At 48.2% G+C, this 20,507-nt stretch overlaps 1 protein-coding gene across 3 annotated transcripts in view; it reads left to right on the top strand.

Moving 5' to 3' along the window:
- Positions 1 to 20,507, top strand: part of LOC142564157 (uncharacterized) — a 263,799-nt gene that overhangs the window by 222,502 nt on the left and 20,790 nt on the right. For 2 of the 3 annotated variants that reach the window (XM_075675033.1, XM_075675031.1), the window contains exons 2-15: positions 792 to 966; positions 3,935 to 4,132; positions 4,955 to 5,088; positions 6,514 to 6,640; positions 7,073 to 7,235; positions 7,837 to 8,120; positions 10,446 to 10,645; positions 11,260 to 11,542; positions 13,219 to 13,366; positions 14,058 to 14,197; positions 14,270 to 15,244; positions 15,292 to 15,354; positions 16,511 to 16,990; positions 18,989 to 19,345. In XM_075675033.1, coding sequence (XP_075531148.1) covers positions 810 to 966; positions 3,935 to 4,132; positions 4,955 to 5,088; positions 6,514 to 6,640; positions 7,073 to 7,235; positions 7,837 to 8,120; positions 10,446 to 10,645; positions 11,260 to 11,542; positions 13,219 to 13,366; positions 14,058 to 14,197; positions 14,270 to 15,244; positions 15,292 to 15,354; positions 16,511 to 16,990; positions 18,989 to 19,345 — 3,709 coding nt within the window. In that variant the 5' untranslated portion in view covers positions 792 to 809. The remainder of the gene's footprint in view (positions 1 to 791; positions 967 to 3,934; positions 4,133 to 4,954; positions 5,089 to 6,513; positions 6,641 to 7,072; positions 7,236 to 7,836; positions 8,121 to 10,445; positions 10,646 to 11,259; positions 11,543 to 13,218; positions 13,367 to 14,057; positions 14,198 to 14,269; positions 15,245 to 15,291; positions 15,355 to 16,510; positions 16,991 to 18,988; positions 19,346 to 20,507) is intronic. The other variant, XM_075675032.1, reaches the window with a different exon arrangement.

Here is a 20,507-nt window from a genome sequence, read left to right as displayed (position 1 = left end):
AGAGAGAGAATAAACTTTTACTGAGCCCTTAGTAAATGTTGGTGCACGCTGGCACCAGATGGGGTGGAACCTTCTTCTCAGGTCCCATATGCGTCCAGCAGTTCCTGGCCCCTAGCCGCCAGCGCGAGCTGGGTCGGTAGGTCGGGGCTGGACAACAAGGTCTCCCATCGCTGGGGGGGGGGGGATGGGGGGGGGGGTTTGAGCTTAGTGCACTCTGCAAGGATGTGTGCTAGAGTGCCTTCCGATCGTCTGCAAAACGGGCATGAAGTGTCATGCTCTGCTGGGAACATCTTGTGCAAGAGCATGGGGTGCGCTAGCGACCCCGCTTGCGCGCGTCGCACGATCGTTTGCTGCCTTCGGCTGAGTTGCGGATGCCGACGGGGAAGCCTACATCTGCCGCCTCTGTACATTTGGATGTCTTTGTAATTTGTCACGGGGTGCGGTAGCTCTGGCTCGTCCTCGGCCCGGATTGACAGTTCTCGTGACCCGTGCAGTGCCTACAGTTTCGTACTTAGGAAAATTAGAACTATTTGTTCTTCTTTCTGGCCATAGAGTGCACATTTGTAGAAATGAAAGGTCATTAGAGTTATACCTTAATTAGTATGGTAATTATTCTGCTGAAAGCTTTCTCCAGCGTACCAAAAACACGATGTTAAAATTCCCGCTTAAATCAGAATTTTGAGGCATTAGAACAGCATATGATACGCTACGAATAAACTCAATTGGTCAACCTAGCGTTTGAACTAGCAGTCTAAAACCCCTGGCAACACGTTTTCTCCCCTCTCTTTCAGGCGGAATTGCCTGCTGCGATGGAGTCCCGGCTGTCGCAGGCTGCGCTGCAAGTAATTCGCAGCCACACGGCGCCGGCGTCCTATCCGAGCTCCAGCGTCGTTCCGCAGTTCGTCGGTGACGAGCGACTCATGCATTCCAACTTCAGGACAAAGTCCAGCATCGGAGATCGCGAAGGTACACGCCCGCCACGGTAATGGATTCGCAGCGATTTATTTTGACATCTTTGTCAGTTCTCGGATGCATGAGTTGGGGCGTTTCTGCTTTCGCCTGTATTGACCAAGCGTCTGTTCCGGTTACCTCTAATACTGAACTTTGATAGCAATGTGAGAAACTTGTACAAGGATCAAGAAAACTGGTAACTTAGCAGTGTGGTAGCTGCACGCTATTTTTCTAATTTCCCTTTTTATGAAACGCAGTAAGAGTCCTATATCGGCAATTCAGCCGGTGTCCAAGCAGCGAATATTCTATTGGGTAGGATGAGGAATCTTAAATAGTTGAGCGTGTGTTAATCATGCAAAAAAAGTCCATTGCGCTCGTTTTGTTTTGGTGTAGGGTGCCCTTGATGCAGTCTCCTGAGAAGCGGAACTGCATTTTTCTGCATTTTATTACATCACAAATGGCCGCCGCCAATGTGCCCGTCGCCCGTGATGCTTTTGCTCTTTACTGTAATTCGCCTGATGCTGCCGTACAGAAACAGTTGCTGACCTATACGCAAAGCACCTCTAGAGCGTGTAGTCTGCAAAAGCGCGTTGGTTCACGCAACACCGATACGCTTGGTCGAATAACGTGAATTGGCACGATGTCGCGTCCCTAATCGGAAGGACTGAGTCATCTTACGTTATACAGAGCAGCGAGACTACTCGTCAGCTGACAAGACGTTGAACGAGATCGTGCGAACGCACACATCCACGCGCCTATAGCGTCGTCTGCTCAGGCTCAAGCCCAAGAACGTCTCGCAGCCATCAGTTCAGTGCTGCACATTGTGAAACATTTAAGATGTGAAAACGGACAAGGAAGCCAGAGGAATCACAGGGAAGCGAATTGTTCTGTTCAATTTAAATGTAGAATTCGGGAGCAGGGAAATGAAAGTGAATGAAGAGACTAATGTGGTTGGCAAATTTGAGTTGTATTCATTCGAGCTGTATTCAATATGCACCAACTCGCCCAATAAGTTCTTCTAAGCTGTATACACACGATGGAGCAAATTGCGATTTGAGCTTGCAGATTGCACATCACGTGATCACCCGTAAACCGGTCCTGGCCGCAATGCTCCTTCGGACCGCGCTTAGCGATACGGCGGAAAGCCGTATTGTTAGCCGTACTTTTGGAACCGTGTTAGCCGTACTTTTGGAATTGGAACAGACTTGCTTCATCCGTGTGGTGAGCCTCTGTCGTGCGGATGCTATCTGCAGTGATCCTATGAATGTCTCGCGTCACGTCACTGACTCGTCCGCGATCACGTCCGTCGTGTGAATGCAGCAAAGTGAGAGTGGTATATTACTTATTTTTATAATACTAAAAAAGAAGTCACTCTTACTGCTAGAAGACGCTTCAGAAGCCAGAAAAAACGCTAAAATTAGAGGCGTGTGGCGACGCCGCCTTTAAGTTATCGAACCATCTTGCCGTGACGTCATGATTTGACGTGGTCTGCTCGGACCTAGTTTACTGCTTATCGATAAAAATAAACAAATTTTCATGCGAAATAAGCTATCTGACATTAGCAAGTTATATATATAATCTCTCGAGAAGGGGGATAACCGAGGTGCCCGATTTTTATTAATCATAATGTAAGAAGCCAACAATGACACCAAGGAAAACACAGGAGAAATTACTTGTATTTACTAGTTGAATTAAACAAATGATAAATTAATGGAAGTGACAGTGGACCAAAAAGCAACTTGCCGCAGGCGGGGTACAATCCTATGTCAGCATTACGCGTGCGATGCTGTACCAATTGAGCTACCCCGGCGGTGTTTTCCCATCCAATTTCTTGGGTATCTGTTTTACTACTAGAACTTACCCTGGGAGTGTTAGCTAACGAGGGTCTAGAGTCCGAGAACATTGATGCCTTCAGGTGGCATGTGGATTTATTCGCCGGTTGGGTAACCGTTGGACCATTAGGGTTACATAATGGGTACCAAGAGAAGGGAAACAGTCGAGGGCGGCAGAAGACTAGATGGAGCGATGAAATTAGGAAATTCGCGGGCGCTAGTTGCAATCGGTTGGCGCAGGACAGGGTTAATTGGAGATCGGAGGGGACGCGGTCGTCCTGCAGTGGACATAAAATAGGCTGCTGATGATGACTTCACCCAAAAAGATCACACACTCGTGACGCCTGCGGCAGAAAGGATGTTCCACATCCGCCGCCAAGGTTTGTGAGTGGTGGCGCTAAATCCCCTTAATTAAACTTCGTAAAGCATTGACACTCTCCTCCTCCGCCTTCACTCCTCCTAGTTTCTCCTCCCTTTCGCGCATCTTCCTCGACCGTCGCGCTGCCTACACTGCTCGAGCGTAGCAACGGCGCCAACATGCGCTCCTCGCCACTCCGTAGACGCTTCTCGAGCAAAAATGGCGCTGATGCACGGCGCGAGGGCCCACGTGATGCTATTAGGCCAATAGCGACGCGGCGTCGGCCTCGGCCAGAGCGCGCGAGGAGGCGGCGGCATTCTTCAAATCGTGTCGCTACTCTACGAAGTTTAAGGGGATTTAGGTGGCGCTGGGTAACTCTCCCAGGGCTAGTTCTAGTAGTAAAGCATAAATACCCATGAAAGTGAATTGGAAACGGCGCCGTGGTAGCAAGCTGGTTTTTCGTCCCCTGTCATTTGCATTAATTTGTCGTTTTTCATTTTTTCATTCATAAGCACTAGTAATTTCCCCTATGTTGTCCTTGGTGTCATTGTTGGCTTCTTATGATATGTGATCCTAAAATGTATGTATATGTATGTATATATATTAGCAGTCTTCCGTGCCTACTTGGCCATACTGCAGTGATTTAGTGTCTTTATTGTCCTTTTAAGGAAATTAAAAGAATTTAGGGAAATTCTGGAGTAGAATTGGTTACGTGGTGTATATATTCAATAGTGCGTTAAATTGTAGTACTCGCTTCTATTTGTTGATTGCCGACTTTTCCTTTTTCGTTCAGAGCTGGAAGTGACAAAGTTGATGCTTTCCGGAGTGAAGACCGACGTGTACGGTGCCGTTCGCTGGACGCATCTGCATCACAACCACTCTGATCACGTGATGGCTGTGGCCCGAAACAACGTTCACCTCTGGCGATTCACCAACCCGAACGCGGAGCTGCTAACTCGGAACGCCATGTTCCGCTTCAGCTCCGGATCCGGTAAGCAAGCGTTATTCGACAGTGCGCGTAGAAGGCATTCACACTAAGTTGTTGGGTGTCCATCTACCTCTAGCGTAAACTCATCGCGTAGCGCAGTCACGGTCGACAGGGGATTAAAGGTGGCTAAATATGCATGGAAATAAGTTCTCGTGGAGGTATTTAGCTGATGTATTTGTCATCTACAGTGAATTTTCTCACTGGGATGACTGGCAAGGAATCGGACTTTCGTTGTGAGGCAAATCGATTCACTTGTGTACGAATCTGTACAGTTTCTTCACCTCGCTCATCTTTTTTTCATCATTGCACCAATGTTTGGGAATGTCTGTCCAACAGTGCAAATGTTCCCTTGAGTATTCCACATCAATCCACAGGGGCCTTCTGGATAATGCAGCACACGCTGAACGTTCATCGCACGGCGCACACTAGCGCTGCTCCGAAGTTCTCCTGCTCAGAAGCTCATTTGCCGATTCTCGAACTGAATTTTGAAGTGGTTATCTGTCACAATTACAACAAAAATATCAACGCGGTCAGGGGCTTCAAATGTTCCACGTACGCTTATACATCGAATATTTGGCTTTTATAGCAGTATCGTTTTCTTTGTCTCGATCGTGTTGTGCCAGATGACTTTACATCTCCTTGATTTGTGCTAATTTTCGTGTTCCTAATTTGTTCACTGCGTTTACTTACGGTTAGACCCTGATCATGTAGTTCTCGTTAGAGCCGGTGACGTGAATTTGCGTGCTATTATACTGCTACTAACGCAAGCATGTTGGGCACGATTCGGATATACAAATGTTTCACCCTCTGGTACACGCTTTGCAGATGACATCGTTGATGCCACAGTGTTCCTCCGAAACGAAAGGAACTTCCAGAGCATGTTCCTCGTCCTCATCATCCGCACTGGTCTGACTGCGAAGCTGGTCGCCTACGAAGTGGACGCCGCTGGAGAATCGTTGGTCAGTCCCTGCATAGGCTCAACGTGTGCCCTGTGCCTTTGCGCGCTTTGCTATATACGTGTGCCGAAAGGGCGCCTTTAATCCCTGTCTCCTCGATAGAATGTCGTAGTTCCGAGTTTTTCAGTCAGTTGGTTGTGGACTTATGGTCAAATGAATGAACAGGACTGGCCACTCTTCCGTGCTAGTTGAACTGCGATATATGTTGCAGTCACGTGTGATAAACATAATTGTTATATCACTCACACGGCACACCTTTCCTGCGCTTTGATGTGATAAAAACCGCCCTTATTGCCGCATTTGCGCGATTTTTTTTGCGCGAACTGTTTCAGTTCTCCGATTGAAATTGGGATGTAGTTCGACCACTGAGACCGGTCACGTACGTCATCCCAGTGCGAATGAAGCGCTTGCGTTGTACTTGTAATCGCATTACGAATATTAGACTATATTTTCACCGTAATGCAAGTAACAGGGCGCAGTATGGACGAGGGACAAGTCAAGGCAGGACAAGCGCATACATAGCGCTTGTCCTGTCTCGACTAGTTCCTCGTCCTTACTGCGCTATGTTACTTGCATTACGATGAATAACCAACATGCCCAAACTTAGTCCCTTCTGATATTTTCACACGTCGCGCTTGAACACGGGCAAGCTTTACTGCTGCCGAATTCCACAGGTAAACCCATATTTTTAGATGCACGTGACCTGAGTGTGAAGGTGTGCAGGCATTCGACTAACCGAACGAGCGACTAGTTGTCTGTGGCTGTTCCCTCTACTTGAAGTATAGGGAACAGCCAGACAGTTATAAAGCCCGGTCGTTCGTCATTTGCCCAGCGGTTTGGTTCTTTGCCGCCTGGTGTTTAAGCTCAACCACCACGCTCCCGCGTTTTGCGAAAAAGCCTACCTCTTCTTGGAAGGCGGCACGTGAACATGAGTGTGGGCGAGCCTGCTTGGGAACGGGAAACGCAACAGTAAAAGGGGCAGCCGGACAAAGCTGACAAATGGCCTGATCAGTTACCGCGATGCGGTACACCCTTACTAGCCGCGCTCCTAGGGCGGGCCTGCGCGGGAGCGCACGGCTGTAACGTTTCGCGCAAGACGTTCTATTCAAGATCTTGTTATTAGTCTAGTTAGTACATACCTGCACTAAATCTAAGCGCGAGACCATACAAAAGTGCCTGTCCTTTTTTTTTTCTAGCGCCATTTGTTCAAGTTCAGTTTGTTTCATTTCAAGCTCGCGGCCTACAGTCGCGTTACGGATCGTCGGTTCGAGTTGTAATTGTCTTCACTTCGCATTATGCTCGTAGTTGCGCTGTATTTGTGCAAGCAAATGACCTTTATTGCGTCAGCTGAAAATCGTCGATGCGTGTGTGCCTTATTTTTAGGGGCTCTGCGCAATGTCTTGTCCGCTCGCACCTCTCTGGTTGCAGCTCTACTCGCTGCAGCTGACCGAAGTTCCCGTGAAGGTGCGATGGCTCCAGTCCCAGCAGGAAGGAGCTCTCGTCCTTCTGTTTCCTTCCGTATACGCGGACGTCGGTTTCACGGACATACGCCAAGGTGACGCTAATTTCCCGGCCTCTTAGCAGTGGAGTGCTTTAGCTCAGACGCAGCTGTTTCTAACCTGCGTTTTAATATCGACTAATCGGTGTTCAGATTCCGCAGCCTTCAAACTGTTTTGAACGAAACTTGTTGCCGTTAGGTCATATTGCGACAACTAATGCGGCATGGCTACCGCTTGGGTGTTTATACTTAACTGCTGAGAAATTGTGGAACGTGAACTTTACGTGCGTACCTTCTGGGAAAATGATTGAGGAGTGAGGAAGCTATGCCTTCACATACAATACTATGTAAGGGTCGCGGTTCCTTGGTTCGGTTGCCCACCCCTTCCCTCAGTTTTTTTAGACGACTACCGAAACCTCAGCCATGCCTTGGTTTTGTAAACCTTTCACTCCGCCGTCAATAACCAGAGTCGCTCCCGATGCAACACAGGCGGCACCCTGCTGAGCCACGTAGTCAAAATTCACGTTCCGATGGCCGTGGACATGGAGACCACTACCATCTCCGGTTACGGCTACGTCGCGGTCAGCAACGCAACGACCGTGCTCGTCTACCGCTCCGACGACCTTGCCAGCAACTTCAAAGTTTTCGACGTGTGAGTATGACCTTTTCGGACAGTTTTCACCACATCACTCTGCGTAGGCTACAAAGGACGCTGAAGGGATGGTTCCCTTTCTACGGTATTTTTGTGCTGCTTGCCTCAAGGAAAGTATGGCTACGCGCAAAATTTCACCACCACAGCTATCATAAGTACGTCGCAGGGCTTTATGGGACATAGTTCGTTTCCTATACCCGTCGAAATATGGTCGGCCTGGTTTAGAATCTAACCCGCATCCTCGTCTTTAGTAGCGCAGCTCCGCGGCTGCCAAGACAGCGCGGCGAATACCTGCGCATTCCGCGAGTGTTCGGTACCTATATGTGGGGGGATAGACCAAGGTAAATAAGCACCACGCTGTTTCGTGTAGTTTGTGTACTTCAGCACGTTCCCATTACTGCGTTCAGTATCTACTGTGGCAAGCTATTTGGCCGCACTGAAGTGTTGATCAGAATGCCCAAGTACTTCAGCTGCATAATTGTGTGTTGTCCAGGTTCAGACTGTCCACTTTTCAGTTTTCGTCCTTCCGCATTCTGAAAAGCGCCGCACACCTTCTGATGGATGCCCATCGGCGTGTTACCTTTCGCGCGACCTGCCGCAGGTTGCACGGCGCCGAGCTGACGGACGTGTCCCTGTTCCGCGTGGGCTTCGACAACGTGTTGGCCGTGGCTGGCCTCCGGGATCAGTTTCTCTACGTCTGGCGTGGCGGAGGCTTCTTCCTGCGCCAAGTTCTCAAGGTCCCGCGTGCCTTCCAGTGGCACCCAGTGGGCGTGGACTCCTGTCGCGATGACGTCATCCTCGCTCTCGCCACCATGGACGCCTCGTACCCTGTGCGGCTTCACACCTGGTCCTCCAGGCTCAGGCGGTTTCAGGAGGTGGACAGAGGCAAGTCGACAGCTGAGCGAAACCAGAGTTTGGAAACAGAAACTTCTGCTCATAGACAACTAGATTCAATAAGTTTTCGGTTATTGCTGCCTTAGGAGTTTTTTCGGACAAGAACGCACTTCCTCTCCAAGTAATGAGTGCAGAGTAAGGTTGAATTGTGGGACTGTATGTTAATTACAATTAGTGTAGTAAACAGTAGATACAAGGAAAGCATGCGGAAGGTTACGTGTCATGTTTAATTGAAATGTAGAATTAGGGAAAAGTGTAATAAAAATTGACGTTTTGTCGTATCTTCCGCATTATGGGTGCGGTGCTTTACCAATTAAGGTCCCGCGGCGGTCATTCTTCCTGGGCATCGGTCCGTCTACTCGATCTTGCATCGGAAGTAGTTCGCTCGCACTCGCTTGATCAGTGACGAGCAGTATATAGACATAGAGTGCTTCGAACAAGGACAAAAAAAAAACGCGACTTGGCACTGCACAGCTCCAAGCGTTACCGTTGTTCGCCTGTTTTCGACCGCGACTACACGTCCGCTGCTCGTGATGGCCCTTCTCTCCAGTAGGTTTCAACAGGCGCCGGCGGGACGCGATTCCAAATTTCGCTCGGGAATCGTTACGCAGCGTCGTCAAAGCGCAGTGACCACTTCAGTCGAAGAGTACTTGCGTAGAGGTGGTGTCGATTCGAGGAACATCCTCGGATATACGAGGGCAGCACTTCATTGCTATGACACGTAAGGAGGCCATGTTGAGGACATTATTTCTGACGTCCACACAGCGGAACGTTGTGGCTAGGGGTGCGTGAACAATCGAAATTACGAAGCGAATAGTATCTGCTATTCGACTTGATTAGAAAATTTCGCTATTCGAACAGTTCTCGATGCGGGAAGCGACAAGCGCAGATCTGACTAAAACATCCCGCTGCGTACCATGCGCTGTTCACCTTGGTCGCCCTAGGTGCTCCCCAGTGACTAGCGGCCGAGTGCTGTGTTGTAGAATGGTAGCCTGCAGTCTCCTGTGTTCGTTTGCAGGGCTGATAGGTCACGGCTGAATTGCAACTGGCAACATTTGCTACTGGGCCTTAACTGTTCGTCACAACGTCGCATTTCGCAGTTATTGCGGCTGAATTAAGTCGGTCTCCTGCCGACACTCGAATCACATGTGCCTTAATTGCACAAGCTCACGTGTTCCGTCGTTCTATGTTACTATTCCCTTTATACTCCGTGGCTACAGCGGACTGTCTGTCTTACATGGTGTCTCAATGAACTTTCAAAATTAAAATTGCCTCTGCCAGATAGCAAATTCTAGTCCATGAGCTGATGTACTCGATAAAGCGAACACACAAGAAACTGAACTGCATAATGGATTAATTAAGAATTCGCTAATCAAGATTTAACTAATTACCTTATGACACGTATTGCAATTTAAAAATTCTAGCGGGCGAGACTGCTAGACATATCTACTTTAAGATAATTGTGTGGATTATACCATCTACGAGACATGCGCCGTCAAACTTGCGGTAAAAATGCACTGTCATTCCATTTACTTTATTAACAAAACGCAGTTTCATGCATTGAAGCACAAAAGTAACTGGAATGCCAATGCATTTCTCTGCGAAGTCCGAGACTTAATATCTCGAAACTGGTGTCACCCTGAGAACTTGTTCCACGTGTATCCACCTTGTGAACTTTCCAGCTAGAATTTGTAAATTGCAATATGTGGCGTAAGATAATTAGTTAAAAACGTAATCGGGAAATTTTCGTTGAATAATTGATCATTCATATGAATTTTTTAGTGCAAGCAATGTCTGCCTCTTCGAGTAGCTCATGGACTAAAATTGTGATCTGCCACACCCAGTTACAAGACGTGTTCGCTGAAACACCGGGTTATGCGCAACTACATTTCCTCCCCGTAAGGAACTTTCGCCCTCACTAGTTGCTCTAACATATGCTTACTCTTTCGGTATCTTAATGATTACGCTTAGTTTCATCGCTAGTCGAGCAGTCCCAACTATTAAGCGTCTGTGCTGTATTTCAAAGCTATAATTTTGGACATACAGATGAGAAACCTAAATGAAAAGGCTGTTGTTTTGTATGCAACATGGTACAAAGCTTAATGATACGTAATGCAGTGAGGTCGGCCTTGGGTCCTTGGGTACTGTTCTAGCGAGCTACTTTGCTCTGGGGGAAGGGGAAGGAACAATCTATAGCCGGCTCTGTAGGCATCGACATGCGCTACTTAATTTCGGATACTTGCCTCAATAAGTAACAATGTGCTCGCGCGAAGTGTTGGCAAGAACCAGTGACGATCTTCTATAATTTGGTTGCAGGTACAGTCCCCCTAGGTGGCTTTGTCATTCTCAAGGACAGTCTATCATCCTTTAGCGTCAAGGACAACGCTTGGATGTTTTTCACCGATGCCACTAAGGGCACTCCCAAATCAATCATGGTGTCCACGAAGGTCATACTTTTGTCAAACCCGGTTCAAGACAAAGGCTCGCAACTGGTGCTTCGCATGACAATGCTCAAGGTCAGTGTTGCGCATACCTAACCTTTGTTTCCTGCTAAAGAGTTGTGTGGGCTCGTTCGCCTGGTTTCCAGCTCTGTTGTTCTTGGATTCACGTGCGCATGCTGCTTTTTCTTACGTGTAACTCTATACGATGACATTGGTGCACGTTTCTCATTGAGATTAACAGCGCCTCTGTGAAATTTCCGCCGCGAGTTTTCCACCGTAACATGCGGCAGATACTACTGAACACTTCACAGCCAGTGGTGAGAAATTAAGCATCAATGCTGCCCTTCATTCAGTCGTCCACAATACCATAAAACCCTAACACATTGAAGACCAACAGTTCATAGTGACTTCTTCAGCTGCGGACCTGCCTTTAATGTCAACTGCAATGCATCTACTGGTGCCAGGTGCAATCTGCGACCTCAAACTTCAGTTACTCGCAGCCACAGTAGATAACGCACAACTTATACAAAATTCTGACATCACATAATGTATTCACCCGTAACTTATTGTTCTCAAGAAACCGCTGACCAACCCCCTTGCGTATGGCAAAACTAGTCGCCACCATTGTTGCTAGTTTCCAGACATGTTTCGCCGGGTCAATTCTTACTAGGCTTCCTCTCGCCGACCAGGATCAATTGGACAAGCAGCAGGCTCTCCTCGGACAAGCATCTAACACCCTACGGCACGCCGTATCTACTAAAGCCACAGTGAACGTGGTCCAGGTCAAGCAAGTCATTAGGTCCGTCCTCGTCAATGGCCCAGTCTCCATGGGGTTCGCGAAGCTACCACAGGGCTTGACCATGGAGGGCTCGAAGGTCTCCATGAGTGAGCTCCACAGCAGGATGCCCGAGCTTCAGAAGGCGATGAGCGACATCGGGTTCCGGATCCACAAGCTCATTTCGACTCTCAAAGGTGATTGACCCGCAGTTTAACCCCTTAAATCACGGCATACACATTTGGGCAGGGCATTTGTTTCTGTTAGTTCCAGTAATGACAGCAAAAATTCGCGCACATTGAGGTGCGGTTGAATTGATAAATCTGCTTGCTCACTGCGGCTCTGTTCACTTGACTGCACAGTACAGCTACGCACGACCACCGTATACGAAACACAATAGTGTTTGACAAGGTGTCCAAATCGTTAAGTATGAATGCCTACAGTGCCTACAGCCATTGAACCCGTGTATGTAGTTTGTAATGGTGGTTCGACAATTCATTATGAAGAAATGCGAATGACTGACTGTACATTAAACTTAATCAATCCAATTACTGACATTTGACAGTGCGGCATAACTTGACTAAAATTGCCTTTTACGTCCTCTTCCACCCTGGCGAACTGCCAAATTCACGTCGCTTTCAAGTCGTACATTCCCGCCCTCGGTACGCCACCTTGGCGCTCTCCAGGACGTAGCTCCATGCGCTGCACTAAAGTGAGCAAGGAAGGGCGAAGACAAGGTGCCTTACTCTAGCGGCGTCCCCTCTAGGCAGTAGTCTGGACATGTGAATGCACTCATTACATTTACTGTCCCCGTCGTGCAAATATAACCGTGGAGCGCAAGGGAGCAGGTTTCCTGTCGCAATAGCTGCTTCATACATGTTCAGCTCCAGAACCTGCCTATCATTTCAACTTTCAGAACTTGCCAAGGTTTCGGTTGCTGAGCTATCTCAATTTGATAACTTGATCCATCGCACATGGCAACTTTCAGTCATTCCAATTAAACATATTTCCGCCGAACGTGGCCCTTGATCTCTTATTAAAATCGTTACCAAGTCAAGAGATACAACAGTGCAGTAGCGACAAAGGAAGGGTCCTTGAAAATTTTCAAGGCATAGCATTAATCCTGCTGACAAAATTCTAGCGAGCCTGGCTTAAATTCCAGGTTGTCATATCACTGGGCTTTCAAAGCCTCTAAACGCCCTTGTGATGAAAGCTACAAGGTGGCAAACGCTCGCAAAAGACACCGACGGTGAAGCGGGTTCATTGTTTTTGATGTCCTTGTCTATCTGGTAAGTCACTACTATACCTAGTATACGTTGTCTAAAGAATCGTGCGAGCTATGCGCATCTTCCTCTAAACGTTTATCATGCCACAGAAGCGCCGCCTAACTTCGCCAAAATTGGATCGCGCTCGAAAAGGCCAGCACACCTGAACAAATCTATTACCACATTGCACTTCGTGTAATAGTTCCCTTCATCCTAATCTACCTTCTCCCTTTCCCTCCACTGCTGACCACCGGTCAGATGTCGGCGGATGTAGCTATAGTGTGTGATCAGCGGTAATTTTCTTTTCCTTTTCTTCGTTTTATCAAACGACCGCGGTTATACTGCTACTACATAGCTTAAGGTTTCTTGACAACGCTTGAACTTGCATCTAGCACGCTGTATATGTTCATACAATCGCGCAATATTTGATTCGTAAACGGTCGCGCAGATCTCCATTTCGCCGCGCTCGTCGTTCGCATCACAAAATCGCAGCAGTCCAAATGCTTCAAGCTTATTGACAGCCATGGGGACTGTAAGCGTGAAGTTCTTCCTGGAACATTTTTCACGTTGCTCTGGCTATTGACTTTCCCACTTCTTCGCTTTCACAGATGCTGTGTTCACGAATAAGCCAGCCACTGTCACTGCACCGAAGGTATTACAAGGTCACTTGTCGACACCACTCCTCAAATCCGCTGAAGCAAACATCGGCTCCTTCCACGGTGTACCTGTAGGCGACCTGTTCAGGAACCTTTACTGGTACGTTTCACACCATCATCGTGCAACATAGATAGTGGTTTCTGTTCGATCCTGTGTAACTTTCATACGTTGACGTCCATGGACCTTGTTCCACAGCTACATAATGTCTATTGAATATCTCACTCGACAGATTTCACGAAACACTTCAGACAGCATCTGTAATCGGTGACTGTTCTGGAGTCATTAAGAACAATTTTCTTTCTTTGTACAACGGTCGTTTTGCTTCCTTTTCTTTAACTCCTAATGGAATAAAGGAACGCGCAAACTTCAAACAGGATGGAAAGAATTACACGCAGAACCAACGCCTGTCCCGTCTTTCTTTCCGTCTCGTTTGAAGTTTGCGTTTTTCTTTATCCCATTCATTAATGAACCAACTATCCCAGCAACGCATTTTGTTCAGCTTAAAATATTGCGTTTAATTCTAGACAGCAGTACTATAAGTCTTCCCTCTTGTCCGCGCTACAATGTGCTCGCGTTTCAAGGAACAGGGACACGAGAAGGTACGAAAAAATGCACACAACTTCGCGTGTCATTGTCCCCTGTCCGTGCTAGAACTCGCTTGTTTCAAAACGTACAACCAAACCCACATCGCCACTCTGATAGACATTGCCGCTTTGGTAAGAACGTTTCTACCTAGCTTCGCAACAGATACAGTGACTACGACGGCGCACGCTTTCCATGCTTTTTGTAGGATGAACAAGCCGACCACCATAACAGGAAAAATAACGTTGACGAAGGCTGCCAAAGTACGGTCGTCACTCCAGTCTCCATCAATAAACTGTATCAATCTCGCCAATGCAGTCACAACAGATAGACATCACACGATAAGCGGTAAGTTCGTTGTCTGCATGCTTTCGCTTGTGAAGTACGTCAAAAATTAAAGTCTTTTTCTTCGTTCTTCAGGGCCTACAACATTTGCGAGCCCTTTAGTGATCTCCAAGGACTCTCTTCTGGAAGGCAGGTTGAACGGCCTGAAATTGAGTGATCTCGTGACACTGACTGGGACGCACTACATCACTGCACCCAAAAACTTGACCTCAGTCAAGATCCTCCAAGAATTGTCGGCTCAAATGGTAGACGGCGTCGACCTGACGAGAGTTGCCGCGACTACTATGAACGCGATCGATGAGCAGATGGCAGAGGGATCCTTGACGTTTGCCCGAAATTTGCGCGTAGCGTCCGTCTCTGCGCCACTCGTCAACGGCATCAAAGTTGCTGATATTGGTGAACGCTTCGTCAGGATCAACGTGCCTGCAACCATCACCGGTGTCAAGCACTTTGTCGGTAATTTCGACGCACTCAAAAACATTCATCTCCGGGGCAGGCTCAACCAACTCGCCATACCTGACGATCTTTTGCTCAAAGATGCCGAGCAATTCGTGCGGGCGCCTAAAAGGTTCAGCAAGCTAATTACCACCGTGACCAACGTTGAAGGCAAAGTTAGCGATGTATCACTGCCGGCAGACATTTACCGCCTCACAGATGACGGCCCCATTGACGTACCGCTTGCCTTCGTCAATGGCATCCAGGCGCAGCGAGACGTGGTCGTTGCTGGCACGGTCGACAGCGTAGACATTTCAGAGTTTGCTGCCTACGCCGCCAAGCAACCTGAAAAGGTTTTTAAAAACAACGTAGTGTTCAAGGCACCTGTTTTTGTTAAGAAGTCCGTCAAGGTCCTCGCTAAAGTCAACAGCGTATTGCTCGATGCCCTTTACAAGGACGCCATTTTTCCTACTAACGAGTCTACATTGGTCATGACTGGCCAGAAGACTTTCCACAAAGGAGCCAAAATAGTTGGAATGACTGTCAAAGGCAGTGTGAACGGTTACAACTTGTTGGAGGACTTCGTAGCCACGGAGGACCACCAAGACATTCATGGTAAGGTGCCCTGAACTTAAGTACCGCAACCTAATAATAATCCACAGTTTTGATTTCAGGAATAAAAACATTCTCCGGACCGGCCGTGTTCGAAAAGGACCTCACCTCAAGTAAGTTGACATTGCATGCTCAACGCTTGTTGAATCGTGCTCGTATAGTTAAATCACAGCGCTTAGTGATATTTTTTACTCATCCATGAGGAAGCTCGACCTTTACCCGCGATTTCAACGCATACAAATCTCGCATTTTCTTCACTAACTTCTTACGAAATTGCTGCCTCAAAGGTGCAGTCTAAATTTGAGGACATGGTATCGGCAACCATTTTTTTGAGTCCTTTTCATAAAGCCAGAAACCCAAATTCCACTGGTTTACCAACAGCGCAATTCCAGGCTGTGCACATGTTGCAAGGGAAATCTTTGCACAAGGATTTTCAGCAGCAGCAGTGTTGTCATCGCACATGACCTTTTGGAGATGCGGTTGAAGCTGTCAACTGACGGTGACCATTGCTTTAAATAGGTCGAGGCGAGCCGAGAGAGAAGGCGCGGGAAGCTCATTCGCTTCGGATGTCTTGTCGTTCCCTCTTGGCGAAACTGGAAGAGCGTATAAAACGCTCAAGCTCTCGTTTTCCCTGTAGCTTTGAATCGTCAGTACAGTCGGGCAGAAAAGCGCGCAGAACATAAGACCTACGATGTGAATTTCAGCTCCACTAAGGCTTGGCGTTTCTAATTTAGTGATCAGTGGTCCGGTTGCACTAAAACATACTACACGTGAAACTTGGAATTCGCGGCTGTGCCCAGTCTAAGTGAAAAACTTTTTCGCAGTAACCGTGGCTGTAAGCACATGCCACACGGTCCACCAGCGGGAACATAGACCGGCCAAATTTTGGCCACGACCGCATCTACGCCTTTGGCAGCCGCGAAGTGCGAACCCTGGCTACTCGGCGGCCAAATTTAATGGGGCGAAATTCAAAACCGCGCGTGTACTTAAATTTATATGCACGTTAAAGAACATCAGATGGTCAATTACCTGCCGCGGTGGCTTAGCGGCCGTGGTGTTGCGCTGCTTAACACGAAGTCGCGGGATCCAATCACGGCGGCCGCACTTCGATGGAGGTGACATGCAAGTGCCCGTGCATTGGGAGCACGGTAACGATCCCGTGTGATAAAAATAATAGCCCCCACTACAGCGTACCTCATTATATCGTGGTTTTGGCACGTAGAGCCTCAGGATTTTTATTCTGGATCATTCACTGCTTCGTTGCTTCAGGCCCTGGCATCATCGACGAAGTTCCGCTCTTCAAGCTGTTCGCCGGCCGAATAACGCTTAACAGCGAGCAGAACATCACAGCCGAGCCGCTGTTCCTCGGCACCGTGCGAGTGCAACACCTCTACGTGTCGGGCGCAGTTCAAGGGCTCTCCGTGCCACGTGACTTCGTGCTCAAGTCCGTTCCGCAAAAGATCTACGGCCTGAAACACATGGCTCGTGGCATGTCGGCCGCACTCGTCGACTCGCGCATGCACGCGACCGTTCGAGGTTTGTTTGGTGGCGTCGACATCGTGGACATCAACAGGCGCCGTATCCCACTGTCCACTGGTCAACTGCTTACCGGGGAGTTCGCCATTGGCAACGTGACGACGCCGTTCCTCAACGCCGCGTGGTTGAATGGGCGGCCAGTTCAGCCGTTCCTGAGGAATGTCATGTCAAAGACCAAGCCCCAAGTAGTGACTGCTCCAAAAACTTTTTCCGGTGAGATGCTTTTGGTTTAGTATTCGTGTACATTCACTGTCGCGAGAAAGGGTATGACACTAAGTTCATAAACTGGCATTGTTCGTGATGCATTACGAGCGGACTAGGACAAAGGATGAAAGTGTCACGTGACTCTTGTTCTCCGCCAAGCGCTACATGAATCTCCTGCTCGAAATCTCTACTTACTTTCGAATTGTTAGCAGCACGTCGGTGCTCGCTTTCAGATATTTGACTCAAAGAAATTTACGTCTTCGAGCGTTCTACGCGCGACATTGCGGACGCTCAAGTAGCGTTTTTCGATTCTAATGGGCAAACTTAGGAAGTCTACGGAGATGGCACAGCCTAAAGCCTCAAATACGGAATTTCAAGGTCGTGAGATAATAAGCGTAATCGTATTCACTAAACTGGACAATTGAAAGGCAAACTGAAATACACAGTAAACAGATTAACATTCCTTAGTGTAAAATTAGTATTTCTAAGCACACTCATTGTTACATCCTGAAGAATCTTATGTTTAGGGTGTGTATATACACCAAAGAAGGGTGCTTATACCTATTGTTTGCTATTGTGGAAACATGTACCTGCAGCCATAAGGGTGTTCGAAAAGGACTTCTTGGGCAAGTTGGCGCTTCTATTTCCTAGGTATACTTTGTGGCGCAAATGCATTTCTTGAAAAGGGACATAAGAAAGGAAGACAGTGAAGCGCCAATTTTGGCGCTTCACTGTAATGTAAGAAATGTAATTTGTGCCACAAAGTATACCTAGGAGAGCCATAGGATGTTCAGGACAGGTTTCAACCGTAACGAACGTATTTTCTGGGATTATTGAAGCAGATGAATTCGGTGTCCTTTAATACAAAATACGTCGCAGTGTTCAAAAATAGCTTAAGGACGACGAGCTTACAAAGCCCCCACCTTTTTGCTCCTAGTTCCATCTAAACACCCTTACATAAGTGTTATCTGTTAAGGGCACTCGTCTGGAGACCAAAAAATTTACCCTTTAAGGGGCCCCTCACCAGGTCTGGCCATTTTGAGCAGACAAGTGCACAAAGTGCGTTCACGATCGTGTCTGATAAGTATTGCATGTCTACGCGCCACAGAAAGAGCTTAAATTTCAAATCAAACGCTGCTTGCCTTTCTCCTTGCGTGCGCCACGCTCCCAGCCGTCGATGTCAATCGCGCAAGCCCGCTAATTACGTAGATAGCTGCGCGGCGACGTCAGTCAGTGGCACGTGACTTAGAGAATTATCCAATACATCAGTTGTTTAATGTTACTTCAGTAGACGAATTAAGGTTTAGAGAAATAATAAAGCATACAATCCGAATGTCTAGGTGTATTTTTTTATTTCGTACCGTAGCACACTAAATGTATACTTCCGTTTCGTCTGCTTGTCCCCATGTCATGCAGTTTCGCGCGCGCAGAGAACGAAACCGTCGTTTTGTACCGCGTTCCGGCGCCGCGATCATGCTCTTGCATCCTCTCGCGGCTGCCTCGGTGCTTGTGAAGCAGGTGTTCTCGTGCAGCGCACGCAACATTGCCCGCTGCGTGGCCCCTCAGCCAAAACGGGAGAGAAAAGGCGGGGCCCGTGACGTATTAATCATGCGATCCTCCCGCTCCGGTATGGAAGAACGCAGGGATTTCGCTTGCGGAGCCTGAACGGGGAAATCGTGGGTTCGCGGCACTGAAATACTTCCATCTCGGCTATTCATGAGCCGATATGAAAACATTTTTGCGGCTGAACGCTCCCTAGAGAATACGTAACAACTTGTGACGTATAACCGAAAGTTGCTATGTGGCCTGGAGAGGGGCCCTGTATTGCTTACGGCGTAACATGGCTGGTACGCGGTGCACCAGCATTCTTCTATAGTCGATGGGTATTGTCAATCGGCTAAGCGCTGCCGTCGTTACCGAAGGAATCGCTGAAGTCTTTTCATCGCCATAGCTAAGCACAATCCCGCCTCTATGTGCAATCGAGGAGTAATCGTGGATTTGTTCCAGCGGTCCTGAAGGCGGTCTCTCCCGTAACAACGGTGCAAGGAGTGAACGGCGTCAACCTGGCAGAGATCAACTCTAACGCAGTCACACTGCGCGGTCAGTCATTGGTCAGCGCCCCTGTCGCTCTACGAGACCCGTTCGAGGTCATGGGTCACCTGAGCATCCATGGCACACTGGATGGCCGGGACCTTCGTGCCTTCGAGGCAGATGCGGTACCCAAGCGCGGTTGGGTTTCCGTCACCGGCAACTGCGTCTTCTACCGCGGCTTCTCCGTGCGTGGCAACATCGCCGCCGACACGGTCAATGACCTCATGTTCTCCTATGACGTGCTTCTCAAGAACGCGGACCAGAGCATCAAGGGCAAGTTCCCATCTTCTGTTCACTGTTTCGCGCCGACTCGGTGTGTGGCGTTCCGTTGAGGTCGTGGTTTTAATTCCCAGCCGTGTTCCCAGCACTTTCGTAATGTGCGAGCTCCATTGTACCGAGCTTTGTGTACGTTGAAAACAGCAGGGGCATAAAATTCCAGAACCCACTGTCGATATGTGCAGAGTTGCGAGGAGGTGAACGCCATCGATCACTTTTTTTGCTACTACGGTATTTTTGAGGGAAGTTAATTCTGAGAAACGTGTGTGGGTTGCCTTCATAGCTTCGTACTATTCAGGTGGATTAGAAATTTACCTCTCGTGAGCCCTCCTCCACTTTGCGGGCTTCCGCAGAACTGATGACGTATTCCCGGACGATCACTTCCAGGGATACTATCACGTTCGCGTGACGTAGTACACAGCACGTTGTATGATTAGAGGTTTTGCTCAACCAGCCAACCAGCAGGCACTAAAAGTAACTTCGAAAGTGACCTTCCGATAACGCGTCCCCTGATTAGCCATATTAGGGTACTTTTAATGCGTATATAGTCTTCCTAAACCATCCCCTGCTGTGTTTTCAATGTCGGCTGAGGGTTCTACTTTAGAACAGCATCGAAATGATTTCGTGGGTACTCCCTAGCGGGGCACTTGTGAACCATCGTGTCCTTACAATATTTTGACATTATTTAGGGTTTTCGCCGCCGATTGTGGCTGATATGTGAGCTAATGTAAAGAACGTTTCCTATTGGGTCATCGCTTCAGTGTACGGCAATCTCCACTTATGAACCCTTCAAACATTATATAGTAACACGTGTACTTTATCGAGTGACCGCGCCTCATCTAACAAATGTTATCGCGAAGCGCAAAACGCGCCTGCATGTATCAGAAGTTTCTGGAATGTTATCGATGGTTCTATCCGCTGTCTGTTGTCACCGAACCTTGTAGAATCTGACTGCATGTATGCGTGACGCGAATGGTGTCGAACTATCTGGAAGACACGCGGGCACCAGCGATTACTCTAGAACATTCGATGGCTTATGCATAACAGCCGACGCGCTTGACCCGCTGATCAGATTTTCGACGATCGCCGACAGTGTTCGCCCCTGTCGTTGTGCTTTGAGTATAGCCTGTTTTTGAGGGCACCGGTTCGCCCAATAAAA

This window comes from Dermacentor variabilis, chromosome 11, assembly GCF_050947875.1.
Source record: "Dermacentor variabilis isolate Ectoservices chromosome 11, ASM5094787v1, whole genome shotgun sequence".
In the NCBI taxonomy this organism is placed as follows: domain Eukaryota; kingdom Metazoa; phylum Arthropoda; class Arachnida; order Ixodida; family Ixodidae; genus Dermacentor; species Dermacentor variabilis.
The sequence above is the reverse complement of the archived record's forward strand: the minus strand, read 5'-3'. Positions and strand labels throughout refer to the sequence as shown.